Source organism: Esox lucius, chromosome 15, assembly GCF_011004845.1.
Source record: "Esox lucius isolate fEsoLuc1 chromosome 15, fEsoLuc1.pri, whole genome shotgun sequence".
Taxonomy (NCBI): domain Eukaryota; kingdom Metazoa; phylum Chordata; class Actinopteri; order Esociformes; family Esocidae; genus Esox; species Esox lucius.
The window spans coordinates 10,674,809-10,689,691 of record NC_047583.1 but is presented as its reverse complement, the minus strand read 5'-3'; the positions used below and the strand labels follow the sequence as shown (position 1 = coordinate 10,689,691).

Below are 14,883 nucleotides of genomic sequence, written 5' to 3'. Positions count from 1 at the left end.
TTAATGGTGACAAGAGGACATCATGAGGTTCTCTCCAACATATCTCCTCACCTCTTCTTGCCTTTTAACAATGTCAAATAGAAGCATGAAAATGTGCTTAAAACGAGACGCTGCTGTTCCCACATTGTCCACTTGTATGTAAAAAAGCGAATTATGTTTACTGGGATGGATTGAATTAAAACAAAAAGACCCAATTAAGTACCAAATTTAATTTAAGAATGCATGATTTTGCCTTCTGACAAAACCAAAGCATGCGTCAGATCCACATCTGTTCGTTTTCTTTCTGTTGCTTACACACACATCTTTATCTAGTTCTCAGTGTTTTCTCCCTTGTCATGTCTGTGGTAGCTGTCAGCTATTTTTACTCAGCAGAGCGGATATTTAATATGACTTTGATGGACTGTTGTTTTTACTTGAAGAGTTTTTTGGAGTTGTGTAGCTTAAGGGATAAAGACACAAACCACTGTTTTCTCTGTGTTGTCAACTGTTCCACATCTGTGTGATTTGTTTATTCATTAGATGGATGATTAATCGAGTCTTACTGACTTATGTGTTGATCTCATCAATTTGGAACTACCCTAATCTAATTCACTATTTAGATATTATCATGTAATTGCCTAAAGTCAACCCTGAGAAGTATTTTAGATTGTGGTGCAGTCTGCCAGCCTGTTGGGTAGGTAGGCAGATCCAGAGAAGGCCTGCAGGGTATTTTTCACTCTTAGACAAGGCTCAGGGTTGGATGGCTAGCTGTTTCCTTTCTCCCTGGTGTGGTGCAGGTCGCCCTTCCTGTAGCCCAGCTGGTGACATGTTTATGACCAGGGCTGAACTTAGCAGAGCTTAACTTCACCACCTCACAAACCCACAGAGCAACGACAGCCATCCAGAACTAGCTGGCTGTTCTCCCCCTAGTTCTTTCACCTAAACACAGGCAAAACAGTGGGCAGCAGTCTCTGACCCAACCAAAGTAATGGCAACTAGAGATCATTTTGTAGGGCTTTATATATGGACGGATGTGTCTAAACTTTTGTTTGGTGCTATATATAAAAATATATATGAATTTCAATAAATATCCGGAATCGTCTTTATATTTGAAGATCCCTGGCTTGTTGAAGCTTGTCCCAGCCTAACTTCTCTTTCCAATGTGCTGCGAAATTGCTCCCTTCGCAGTCTTGCCGCTGCTCTGACTTGATTGACCTGGTGATGTAACCCTCTTCTCTGCTTCATATTTTTGAACATCTGAAATAAAACGGTATAGCCCATGGCTAGAAATAACACTAGCCTTTTGCTTAGACTGCCCTTGTGCAATTTGTTACATCGTTGCCTGCATTCAAGAACATTACTTTGAAGCTCCTGACTGTCTCCTTAGGACACAGGCTATTTTCTAACTCTTCACATGGCCTCAAGAATGTTTCAACTCAGTTGATCAGAAATGTAAAGCCACGGCCATTTATTAGGTCCAGAATAAACCGACCAATGTTCAGCCCTGATATGCCATGCTCAAATGTGTCCAGAAAAACATAGCCAGCTTCTTTTAGAAACGCTAGTTCTCCCTCTTTGTTGATCCAACTGCTACATGTACTGATGAACTGCCTTCGGGTTCTGTAGAAGTCATTGTCAACACTTAGTCCTTCTGCTAGTGGGCCCACGTCTCCCACCACTCCCCCTTTACAGTTCATCCGCCAAGGAGGAGGTCCAAGCTGATTAGTACATAATGCCCTGTTTTATTTTCCTAATGGCAGTTTAAAGCTAAACCCTGTAAATGTTCTGCCTGAGCAGGCCCCTTGTTGTTAGATCTGGATCGGTGAAGGATTTGTAGACCTTATGGGTGAGCTTTTGTGAAGGAGAAGCTTTTGATCTGGAATCACTGACTCATGGAGTAGGCTTAAGTAATCAATGTTGGACGGAACACCTCTAAATGGACCGTACCAACTACTACAGGGCCCTTCTATAATGACTGGGACAGTGAAGCAGTTTTGTTTTCTATTTGCTATATGGTCCAAAAGAATTGGAAATCAAGCAGAAATGAAGAGGTCTGAAGAAGTATAGATTCTTAGCTTTAATTTCATGTGTAACTATTTATTTCACCATTTAGAAATAATAGTCTGGCTATTGCATGTTGAGTTTTTGGACCGATTTAATATGATGGCCAAATTTAGAACACTTCTGAAACTAATTGTCCTAATCATTTTGGTGCCCTTTAAATATGGGGATTATGTATAAATGTTGTCATTTCTAAATATAGACCCTCAAACAGATGCTTACTTTAACCTACCACTTCATGGATTGCTGGATTTCCAATAATGCTTCACTGACCCAGTGGAAGGTGCTGTACATGCCCAAAAGATACAGCCAGTGTAGAATGTTTTTCCACTGGGTGCCAGAGTCTCTTTCCAACGTCGGTCTGGTCAGGCATAGTATGACTGATGGACCAATCCACCCAGGAGACAGGCAATGTCTGCAGCGATGGGGCCAGTGTCCACCCACCCCAGCACTGTAAATGTTCTGGTCCCAGGGTATATGGCCTCCTGAATTGGCCCTGGAAAGTGTCTTAGTCTCCAGATTGTACCGGCGTCAGGTTCCTCTACAGGTGACCCCTACTGGTTGGGCCCGTCTACTTCAGAACAGGCTATAAGCCTGCATTGTGAGATTTGCTTCTGGTGCCCGGCCTCTATTAGCAGAACATAAATGACAATGAAACAGGACATATTCAGGATCACTAGCTGTTGTACTGGCTGCTAGCACAGTTGGAGTCCAGGCGTTGACTTTGTCTTTGAATGCATATAAAACAATCCACCGCTGTAAAAATCAGACCCACTGATATGATAAAGCAAATGCAGTTTAAAACAAACACTCTTAACCAAACAAACAGCTGAGTAAGGTGTGAGGAACAGACTGATTTATCACTTTAGTACTTTAGTACATTGGATCTAAGACAGTCTTTCAAAACACTAATATTCAGTTCTGCACTCTGCCTTCAGTTCTGCACTTTGCCATTACCATCTACCTTTGATAGGAATAACTATATTACATGAGGACTTGGCAAGCTGTATTACTTAACTGCCATGCATTGCTGGTTCAATGCAGTCCACAGATGTTTGATTTACATTGACACAGTTTAGGTTAGGTCAGCTATACATCATATTCATTAGAATGAGTTTAAACATACAATGCCTAATTTGTCCCTTACATGTGCCACCTTCCTTTATTTCAACTTGCTCTTTATAATCGAAGTTTAGTCCAATGTAATCGATCATATGGACACAAACACATTTAGACATCATATCATTTGTGGTAACAATTTTATAAACATTAGCATGTTAAAAGTTGTGTTGCAGCGTTGGTCCCATTCAGGACAACTGTTCACCAACCACCATGGCTTGCTCTCCCTGCTTGTCATATCACACTCAATTTAGCTGATCATGCTCAATCCCAGTTTCTTTCTACTTCTACGCTCTCCAGTTAACTAGCGATCCATAGTAAGCTTTGCTGGGAACACATCCACCCCATTAGAATCCCATTTTACATAGTAAGACGAGTAAGATGTGTCAACCAATCAAAGCTTTCCAGTGATGAAAATGTCGGTGGGCGTGTGCTCCAGAAACATTTTATTAAGCATCTAAACAAATGTCATATATTTTGTTTGTTAACATATCTCAAGATAAAAACATTTGGGCAAACTGGCCAGCCCTAATTCAGTGTACAAAGACACAGATCTGAATCCGTAGCTGTTCATGTATAGATGCAACACAGTGAGTACTTTATTTGTATGGTTGGTTTATGTTGCTTTCTAACAAGGTTACTAACAACATGTCCTTGCCTCTTTCCTCTACATTCCTTCACTTCAATCCTCATGGTGACCTCTCTTCTTTCTGCTTGTTCTTTCTGTCTCCAATCCCACTCCCTCAAAATGTTTCTCCTCCCATCTGTCTTCCTCTTTTCACCCCCCCCCCCCACACACCCCCATCTCTCCGGTGTCAGTGTGATCAAGACCAGTGCATTCAGAGCACCAAATTCGTTTTGCAGGCAGCAGCCACACCCTTGATGCAGACTGAGACGGTCATCCTCACGAATGAGGGCTCTCTACCGGGCCGGACGTCGTTAGGGGGCCCCTGCTCTGGAGCCCTGCCCCTGGGGGGCCAACCCACACCCCCCACCTCCAACCCCAACCTCAGCTCCGACAGCGACATGCTGCCCCTTCGGAAGGACCATATCGATGGGCTCCACCACCACCACACGGACGGGGGTCACCACCCCTTCCTCACACCCGAGGAAGCCCCCTCGCCACCGGGCATGCTCCCCTGTGGCAGCCCCGTGGGACACAGCCACACCGTGCAGGGCTTCTACAACCCAGCCAGCCAGGACTCTCTACACGAGGACTCCGTCAGAGGACTGGTGAAACTCAGCTCAGTCTGACGGGTTTCACTCAAACAACCCTCCGTCCCCCAGGCCTTCCAACCACACCTGTGCCAAACAGCGGGTCCTCCAAACCCTAAATGACTAATTTTCTCTTTTTCCGGGACTGCGACATTCCCTTCACTTTCAACAACATGCCAAACTTCTGCCGTCACAGCAGGGGGTTGTTGCTGCTGGGCCCAGGTCAATTTACTCAGACACAAACGTCCAGTATTCCTGTCCCATAGAGGCGCATAGTTTATGGTCCTGGGGAAGGGTTCATCTAAAGGAATGAAGCTGAGAAGTGAAGTGGTAGATGTGCGTACTGTATGCGTATCCATCAGCTGTTTCAAGCCAAAAGGAGGGAGTGTTGTGACAATTATTCCTAAACATGTATGAAAAGCTGCTTTATTTCTGTCGTGAATCACGGGTCTGGCATTTTTTTTCTTTTTGTACAACGGACTATGGCCTACTGGTTGACCACTGACACACTGTGTATTTGCCTTTCAGTCTTAGCAGATGTTTGTTGACAGGTGACAGTGCAGTCAGTAAACCAGTGGATGGCATTTTGCATATCATTGGGTTCATAATTGTTTTCAAGTTCCATGTACCAGATATTGGCTAATGTGTTGTTCCATACCAAGGTTATTTTTGTTCTCCTCCGATTATTTCCTGTGGATGAAAACGAATAAAGTCACATCTTTTTAAGGGACAACATGTCCTGTGTTGAAGTCAAGCCCCCCGGTGACCAGTTGACGGTCATGTTATCCTCTCTGACATCACGTCCTTCTGTAGGTAATTAAAATGGAGCCTTGTGATGAGTGCTTTAATAAGTAACTAAACACAAACATAATTCTACATGTATTGAGGTTGAGTCCTGCTCCAGGCTGGTCTCAGGCCCGTTCAGGTCCATTCATCTTTGGTCTGAGGCCCCGGGACCTCCAGCCACCATATCATAAAGACACTGAGGAATACAAGGGCTCTCTGTCACCAGACATACTCACCTCTTTGTGTGCACTAACGTCAATGAAAGGATTTGTGGTGTACAGCCTGGGGTTACTTCTGAAGGAACTCCTTTTCCCAAAGTCACGTGGATTCGCTATTTTTAATGTGACAAAGCAAACTTAGAAACCACTCAACAGAAAGCATCACCTTAAGTTAGTGCTTTTTCCCTTTGCATGTGGTTTGGTGTTTGTGAAAGGAATGTCTCATCTGCTGTCCCTTTTGTTTCAGAACTAATGTTGCCACTTGGTGGTTGAAGAGGGGAAATGCACCCCTGGAGTGGTAATAACCGCATACAAAGACCGTGTCACAATTGAAAATGCACCAATTAATAAATACATAAGTGCCCCCAAAGCAAATATTCCAATCATCATATATTTATTTAAAAGCACATTGACTATTTTTTAATACATTAAATAGTTGATTCTATATCATATACACCAGACGAAACCCAATGGTATAAGCATCACTATAATCGAGTCTGAGAACGGGGTCTCTTGCTTTTTTATACCAGTCCAGCATTAGTGCACTAATGAAGGCCTGCTGCTGGAATATGTCACAGCAATAAAACCCAAATAATGTATTGTTAAAAACTAAATAATGAAACCAGGCTCAATGCATGAAAGACAACTTGCATAGAGGTGGCAGGAATGACCAGCTCTCAAATGTTTAACAATCATTCCTCTCATTAGGACCATCACCAACCAGTATATTTTGACTCTGAATCTATAGTTGTGCTTTGATTGTAGCGGACTAAACTGGACAATTATGGTTGAGCAGGTAAGCGACGATTAAAGGCCATATTGCCTTCAGTATGCTGTTCAAACAATCTGATGATATTTGAAGTGCAGTCAAGAGAGTAATGAATGGCCATACATCCTCATGTACAGGATGTTATATATGGTCAGGGTTTTCATATTCCTGAGAAATGTATTCTGTAGGTTGCCAAGCAGCACCTGCAATAATTGGCTTAAACACTGAAGAACCTGAGATGGATGAATTGGAATGATTATGGATTAGGGTAAAAAAAATAAAAATAAACAACAGTAAACCTATTGCCCATAAAGAAATATAGAGAGACAATTTCAGTAGGTAACTATAGCTCCCGCCTTTGGACAAGCTGTGTTATTTTGTAAACGCTGGATCTCTAGGGCTAGAAGCATAATTCAGCCAAGTTCCATAACAATCTGGCTAGTGTTATGAGCTATCTTGTGAGATTAAGATACTCACTAATGGAGATCCACAGTCCCTTCTCAATTTCACCGTGAGAGAAAAAAACACATCATACAGCATAATACAGCAAAAATAATAATTGATCAAACCATGGCCCTTGTTATGACCTTCCACCAATGTGTTAATAACCTTGTTTCAACATTGTAATAACATGCAATCTTTATGCCGATTCCATCCACATTCTGAAAGTGTATTAATACAGGTGTGGACAAATAAACTAATTGTTTGTGTTTTATTAAGCTGCTTGGCAGCACCTACGTTTGAATTAGAAAGCATTCACTGGCCAATGATCACAATTGAGCTTGCAGGAGCCAGACCTACTAACAGGTGCTACAGTGCGGCAAGGCAAGTCTGAGACCAAGCCCACCCCAACCACGGACGGTTCTGATCCAATTTGTACCACCACGTGAGGCCTCCAGTGTGCCTCAATTAAAGACTCACAGGCATCGGATTTGGGTGTAATCTTCTTGACTCCTGGAGGGTCAAAAACATAATCCTTGTACAAGCTTTTAAATACAACCCTGTTTTCAAAATATTGGGCCGCTGCGTAACATGCAAATAAAAACAGAATGCAGTGATGTGCAAATCATTTATCCCTGTATTTAAATGAAAATGGTAGAATGACAATATATCAAATGTTGAAACTGAGAAATGTTATTGTTTTTTGGAAAAATACATGCCCATTTTGAATTTGGTGCCAGCAAAATTTTTCAGAAAAGTTGGAACAGGAGCATGTTTACCACTGTGTTGCATCACTTCTTTTAACAATACTCGTTTGGGAACTGAGGAGACGAATTGCTGTAGTTTTGAAAGTGAAATGTATTTCCATTCTTTCTTGATATAGGATTTCAGCTGCTCAACAGTTCTGGGTCTCCTTTGTTGTATTTTTTGTTTCATAATGTGCCAAATGTTTCCAAAGGGTGACAGGTCTGGACTCTTTCAGAGCCATGCTGTTGTAATACATGCATAACAGAATGTGGTTTGGCATTGTTTTGCTGAAATAAGCAAGGCCATCCCTGACCTTGGTTGGAAGTCCATGTTGCTCCAAAACCTGTATAAATTGTTCAGCATTAATGGCACCTTCAGCATTTGTGCAACATACTGTGTTCACAGACAGTGGTTTTTGGAAATATTTCTGATCTCATGCATTTAAAACAGAATTGTGTCTGTTTTAAATGCAGTGCTGCATGAGGGCCCGAAGATCACGGCCATCCAATATTGGTTTTCGACCTTGTCGCTTATGTACAGCGATTTCTCTGAATCTTCTACTGATATTATGTACTGTAGATGATGAGATCCCCAAACTTTGCAATTTAAGTTGAGAAACGTTATTCCTAAATTGTTGCACTATTTGCCTGTGCAGTCTTTCACAGAGTGGTGAACCCCTTCATCTTCACTTCTGAAAGACTCATCCTCTCTGGGATGCTCTTTATTAACCCAATTATGTTACTGACCTGTTGCCAATTAACCTAATTAATTGTTAGATGTTCCACCAGAGTTTTTTTTTTGCATTACACAACTTTTCCAGTCTTTTGTTGCCCCTGTCTCAGCCTTTTTGAAACGTGTTGCTGGCATGTGGCAAGAAACCCTAACATTTATCCGTTTCAACATTTGATATGTTGTCTTTTCTATTGAAAAATAATGTTTAAATGATTTGCACATCATTGCATTCTATTTTTCTTTACATTTTAGTGTCACAACCTTTTGGGGTATATAATTCACATTGACTTATGGAGTTAACATTTTTCAAAAAATTAGTTAATATTACTTTGAAAGTATTGCCTATAATTTGCATACATACAGGTACCAGGAAATCAGATCACCAGCCGCCCACTGCATGGATGAGAGACATTTTAAAACCATGTATAGGGGACTTTGATCCGATAGTGATAGAATAATGGTAGTCAGATTACGAATCCTGCAGGTTAGAACAAGGTGTAAAAAAGGCTAATTGTTCTATAATACTTGTCATAGTTTACACATTATTCAACATTCTTTTACACTCTGCACCAAATAGGTCAAAGGCTTGTGCTCAACTTTAAGTGGAGCCAATTCATGAAATTAAAATGAACTTCAATGATTTAAAAAAGGGCCACCTATCTTTAATGACTTTTCAGTTCACTAAAAAGGATAAGCTCTTCATGTGAAAGTTTTTTTTTTTTTTTAAATACTGGGGATTTTAAATTCAAGTTGATTTGAGCACAGCTGTGGATCCATTCCGACAGAGGCAAAGCTTCCGTCTTTGTAAACAGTTCTCACGACGTTGGAACCCGTAATCAGGTCAGTCCAACATCAGCCGGCTCATGCACTGGCCTTTGCTGAGGGTGGGTTGGGGGGGTTGTTACGGGGGGCCAGGCCGTCCATAATGGAGCTTAGCTTGGGTCTGGCCAAGCTTAGCCTAGAAGATGGTTTGTATTGGGATTACCACAGCTTGACATCCATCAGCTCCAGATCGCCCATGATCTCCAGCTGATTGATGGTGCTCAGGTCCTGCACCCGGTGCCTGTAGTCCAGCAGGTGGGAGCCGTTGACAGCCAGCTTAAACTGGTGGGGCTGGCAGAGAATCAGCATCTGGGGCAGAAAACCAAGTACGTACAATGACAAAACACTTGGAAGCACTGGTCTGTGTACATAAGCTGATGTGTAGTATTCACCGCCACGGCGGCCTCAGCTCACACAGGAACACGTCCCTTTTAAATGTGGAAGTCGGTGACAGGTCAAATGCGTGCTGATGACGTGGAGACTCTTCGATCAGCTTAGTTAAAAAAACTGCTTCCCTTTTAACCAAGCAGGAAGAAAAAAATATGTTAACCATAAAAGAATCAGCCTACCTCAAAGTAGTCGCCGGCGGAGAAGGGGAAAAAGGAGAGCTCCCTCTCCTCGGGTCCCCACGACTCACTCAGGTAGGAGTTCCTTATGAACACGGCGGACTTCATCCGGGGGTTCAGGTGCAGAGCAATGTTCTCACTGCTGCTGTCGCGAAGGTTCACCGTGAAGCTGCCAGACAGGAGGTCAGTCAGAAAACAAAGCTGCAGGTGTGTCATGGACAAAGGGCAGTGCCAATCCTGATCTTCCACACGCCCCGAAACATGCTGTCCATTTAAATGAATGAACAAAGGAACAGGGTTCAAATGGAGTCCCCGTTGTTTACCTGTGGGGGTACATGCTGACCTGTCCCTTGATGGTGATGTGCTGTCCTGGGCTCATCCCCTTCAGCAGACTGCCTTTGTATGGGAGACTCTAGAAAGGCACCAGATAGTGGCAAAGTGTTTACACGCCTATCGACACGTCGATTCGACGGATCTTGTTAGGTTCATGAAAAGACCACTCACCAGGTTGCCCGATTCCCCTGATATTGAATATATTGCCTACAGGAGAAAACGATAACCAGCTAATTCATTATAGAATTGAAAATATGATCTAAAGTCATATATGTAGAAACAAGATTGGGGGGCTACTCACTGAGTTTGGTATAAAGCCAATGGCATGCACCTTGACTTTACCAGATATAGAAAATGTGTCAATCCTTTCCAGTGGGATTCTGTGCTTGTATTCTAACAAATGAGAGCCATTCACGGCCACCTGCAGGTACAAACAATAACTGCATTCACACGGCATCAAAAAACAACACTACTGCATCTTGTTTGACCTGCACATTTGCAGTCAAAGTTCTTCTTATCTCTGGTTCTTGTATATGGTTGGCCCGGGTTTTAATTCCCCCCGGTGACCTTCCAGATATTGATCCACTTGCCTTAAAGACGTCGTCATGGACCAGGATGATGGTCTCAAAGGCAGCTCCCTGTCTGTACGGCTGCAGCTGAAGGGTCTGTTCCCACCCCCAACTCTCCTGCACCAGGGAGTTACAGACCACGCACGGGGAGCCCTTAAAGCGGGGGTTGAAGTGCAAGGCGATGTCGGCACGAGGTTTAGTGCTGGTGCCACATGACAGGTCCATCTGAAACCTACCGTTACAACATTGGTGCTTATTAGAGAGAGTATTGTAAATGTATGAAAGCTGAGGTGGGAACCTGGGTCAGAGGCTAGACACTTTCATTTTTGTTAAAGTAACTGCCCAGTGAGAACTTCCATTCTGAAAGTTCATATTCTGTACCAAATACTGTCCCTCATAGTGGCCAAAGCACAAATTGCACCTCACGTTTGTACCTCAAACAGACTTTCAAAAATACCATGGGCTATGATGTAGTAATTATTATTAGGTGGGTGCTCATATTTGTCCTATTTCATTCTGTTCTAAACACTATTTCACTCTGTATAAAAGTATTTTTACATTTTAGTCATTTAGCAGATTTAGCTATTTTCCGACTTTCAGTATGGACATACAATTTAAAAGAGCTAGGTGAAACAACAATACAGTTTAGTAGTAAACACATTCTAATCAATTAATTGGTTACCAGCAAATGTCAGTGCTGGAAAGAAAAACAAACAAATAAACAGAATAAAAGTTAACAAAAGACAAAGGTAGTTGAAGTGGAACTATTTTAAGGTGAGTATTCAGATGTTTTTTGAAGATATGAAGATACTGCTATCCTAGCCTTCAAGGGAAGCTGGTTCCAACAATGAGGTGGCAGGGCAGAGAAGAGCTTTGACTGTGGATCGGGAATTGCCCTGAAGGGGCGGGGCGGCCTAGAGCCCAGAGGTGGCTGGTAGGGATGTGGGGTTTCAGCATTCCCTGAAGGTGAGAAGGTGAAGCTCCTCTAGGTGTTCCTTAGGTAAGAACCAGAGCCATGAAGTGGATTAAAGCGTCAACTGGAAGCCAGTGTGTTGTCCAAAGAAAGAGGGGTGACATGGGAGAACTTGGGAAGATGGACCACCAGACGGGCCACTGCATTCTGAATGAGTTGCAGTGGTTTGGTTTCCACACACTGTGAGCCCCACCAAGAGTGAGTTGCAGTGGTTTGGTTTCCACACGCTGTGAGCCCCACCAAGAGTGAGTTGCAGTGGTTTGGTTTCCACACACTGTGAGCCCCACCAAGAGTGAGTTGCAGTGGTTTGGTTTGCACACGCTGTGAGCCCCATCAAGAGTGAGTTGCAGTGGTTTGGTTTCCACACACTGTGAGCCCCACCAAGAGTGAGTTGCAGTGGTATGGTTTCCACACTGTGAGCCCCACCAAGAGTGAGTTGCAGTGGTTTGGTTTCCACACACTGTGAGCCCCACCAAGAGTGAGTTGCAGTGGTTTGGTTTCCACACGCTGTGAGCCCCACCAAGAGTGAGTTGCAGTGGTTTGGTTTCCACACGCTGTGAGCCCCACCAAGAGTGAGTTGCAGTGGTTTGGTTTCCACACACTGTGAGCCCCACCAAGAGTGAGTTGCAGTGGTTTGGTTTGCACACGCTGTGAGCCCCATCAAGAGTGAGTTGCAGTGGTTTGGTTTCCACACACTGTGAGCCCCACCAAGAGTGAGTTGCAGTGGTATGGTTTCCACACTGTGAGCCCCACCAAGAGTGAGTTGCAGTGGTATGGTTTCCACACTGTGAGCCCCACCAAGAGTGAGTTGCAGTGGTTTGGTTTCCACACACTGTGAGCCCCACCAAGAGTGAGTTGCAGTGGTTTGGTTTCCACACACTGTGAGCCCCACCAAGAGTGAGTTGCAGTGGTTTGGTTTCCACACGCTGTGAGCCCCACCAAGAGTGAGTTGCAGTGGTTTGGTTTGCACACGCTGTGAGCCCCATCAAGAGTGAGTTGCAGTGGTTTGGTTTCCACACACTGTGAGCCCCACCAAGAGTGAGTTGCAGTGGTATGGTTTCCACACTGTGAGCCCCACCAAGAGTGAGTTGCAGTGGTTTGGTTTCCACACACTGTGAGCCCCACCAAGAGTGAGTTGCAGTGGTTTGGTTTCCACACGCTGTGAGCCCCACCAAGAGTGAGTTGCAGTGGTTTGGTTTCCACACACTGTGAGCCCCACCAAGAGTGAGTTGCAGTGGTTTGGTTTGCACACGCTGTGAGCCCCATCAAGAGTGAGTTGCAGTGGTTTGGTTTCCACACACTGTGAGCCCCACCAAGAGTGAGTTGCAGTGGTATGGTTTCCACACTGTGAGCCCCACCAAGAGTGAGTTGCAGTGGTTTGGTTTCCACACACTGTGAGCCCCACCAAGAGTGAGTTGCAGTGGTTTAGTTTGCACACGCTGTGAGCCCCACCAAGAGTAAGTTGCAGTGGTTTGGTTTCCACACACTGTGAGCCCCACCAAGAGTGAGTTGCAGTGGTATGGTTTCCACACTGTGAGCCCCACCAAGAGTGAGTTGCAGTGGTTTGGTTTCCACACACTGTGAGCCCCACCAAGAGTGAGTTGCAGTGGTTTAGTTTGCACACGCTGTGAGCCCCACCAAGAGTAAGTTGCAGTGGTTTGGTTTGCACACGCTGTGAGCCCCATCAAGAGTGAGTTGCAGTGGTTTGGTTTCCACACACTGTGAGCCCCACCAAGAGTGAGTTGCAGTGGTTTGGTTTCCACACACTGTGAGCCCCACCAAGAGTGAGTTGCAGTGGTACTTGGACAAGTACCTGTGCTGCTTCTTGAAGTAGGGTCACACTAGTAGGGTCAACATCAGAGGGTCAGGATGTTAAACTCATGAGGGGGATGTGATGGCTAACCACCAGTCTACTGTACATTTCCACAACATTCCAACACAGGAAAGCTGCTTTTAAACAGACATTACTTGGAAGGAAAACTATATCAGTAATTGCAGTAATAATACATTTGAGCTGGAGTGTAGAAATGAAGCAAGAGTTAGGATTGAATACGATGTGGACATGCTAGGGTTAAGGTTGTACCAGACTATGGACATGCTAGGGTTAAGGTTGTACCAGACTATGGACATGCTAGGGTTAAGGTTGTACCAGACTATGGACATGCTAGGGTTAGGGTTGAACCAGACTATGGACATGCTAGGGTTAGGGTTGAACCAGACTATGGACATGCTAGGGTTAAGGTTGTACCAGACTATGGACATGCTAGGGTTAAGGTTGTACCAGACTATGGACATGCTAGGGTTAAGGTTGTACCAGACTATGGACATGCTAGGGTTAGGGTTGAACCAGACTATGGACATGCTAGGGTTAGGGTTGAACCAGACTATGGACATGCTAGGGTTAAGGTTGTACCAGACTATGGACATGCTAGGGTTAAGGTTGTACCAGACTATGGACATGCTAGGGTTGAACATAATATAGATATACTAGGGTTAGTGTTGAGGGTTTGGGTTGAACTGGGACATATAATAATATATTTTCATTGTGTGCACACACACACACACACACACACACACACACACACACACACACACACACACACACACACACACACACACACACACACACACACACACACAATATGAAAAGCACAAAAATACTACACTATCACAAACCTGTCCGCATCATTGTGAACTGTACCCTGGATAATGATGATCTCCCCCGGGTGCAGGCCCCCAGGTATGGCCCCAGTGAACGGTATCACCTTTATCAAAGGCAAAACATAAAGTAGTGCAAACAATCAAATATTGTTACCCAAACATCTTTTTGCCAGTTCCCCCAAGGAAAAAGACTATTTCTGGTTAATGGGTTAGGTTTAGGGTAAAAGTTACACTTGGGTTTTGGGTTAGAATGAGGTTTAAGGTTAGTGTAATGGGTTAGGATTAGAATTTACGGTTCAGGTTAGATTTAGGTTTTTGAGGATTCCATTTAGGTGTTCGGGGAAATTGGATTTTGAATGGGAATAAAGTTTTGTCTCCCCATAATGATCGAGATAGCCAAAATGCCTGTTTGTTTGTGTCTGAGGGTGGAATGTGTGTCATAGCGTTATCAATCGCCTTTATCGCACTGTTGATACACCAGATAAATCGGTGAACATGACAAAAGCATTTCACAGACAATAGTCTTATTGAAATGACTCCAACATGATGGACGATATTCTAGAATACAGACGCGCATATCGATAAAAAGAAAATGCATGCGGAAGACTAATTTGCAGAGTAGGCATGTCGTAATTACTGTTTACATATAGTATAGAAAGGGATAGTGTATCGCTTTGACGCTGTAGAGATAGGCTAGTGAGAAGCCTCTTACCGGATTTAGAACAGTTTGTTTCGCATTTGCCACAGCCATCAGACCCGTTATGCACCACTACCATGCAGCGGTTGTAGCATATACTGCTAAATGACTGTAAAGAATGTAGATTGAAGTGGGTCGATGTTTTTATTTTCTGCTATATTCAGATGGCAGTGAACATTTCTCCATCTTCTACGA

The 14,883-nt window shown here is 43.7% G+C and overlaps 2 protein-coding genes across 6 annotated transcripts in view; one reads left to right on the top strand and one right to left on the bottom strand.

The window, feature by feature from the left end:
- Positions 1-6,425, top strand: part of LOC105015775 (zinc finger DHHC-type palmitoyltransferase 14) — a 55,902-nt gene extending 49,477 nt beyond the window's left edge. For 4 of the 5 annotated variants that reach the window (XM_010879174.4, XM_010879173.4, XM_010879172.4 and 1 more), the window contains exon 10: positions 3,979-6,425. In XM_010879174.4, the coding sequence (XP_010877476.1) occupies positions 3,979-4,413 (435 nt within the window). In that variant the 3' untranslated portion in view covers positions 4,414-6,425. The remainder of the gene's footprint in view (positions 1-3,978) is intronic. The other variant, XM_010879176.4, reaches the window with a different exon arrangement.
- Positions 6,426-8,131: 1,706 nt separating this feature from the next.
- Positions 8,132-14,883, bottom strand: lgals8b (galectin 8b). The gene is made up of 8 exons (XM_010879170.4): positions 14,704-14,883; positions 14,007-14,095; positions 10,379-10,589; positions 10,090-10,209; positions 9,960-9,995; positions 9,779-9,867; positions 9,459-9,624; positions 8,132-9,198 (listed from the first exon to the last, which is right to left on the bottom strand). The coding sequence occupies exons 1-8, from the start codon at positions 14,740-14,742 to the stop codon at positions 9,049-9,051; spliced, it is 900 nt and encodes a 299-aa protein (XP_010877472.2). The 5' UTR covers positions 14,743-14,883; the 3' UTR covers positions 8,132-9,048.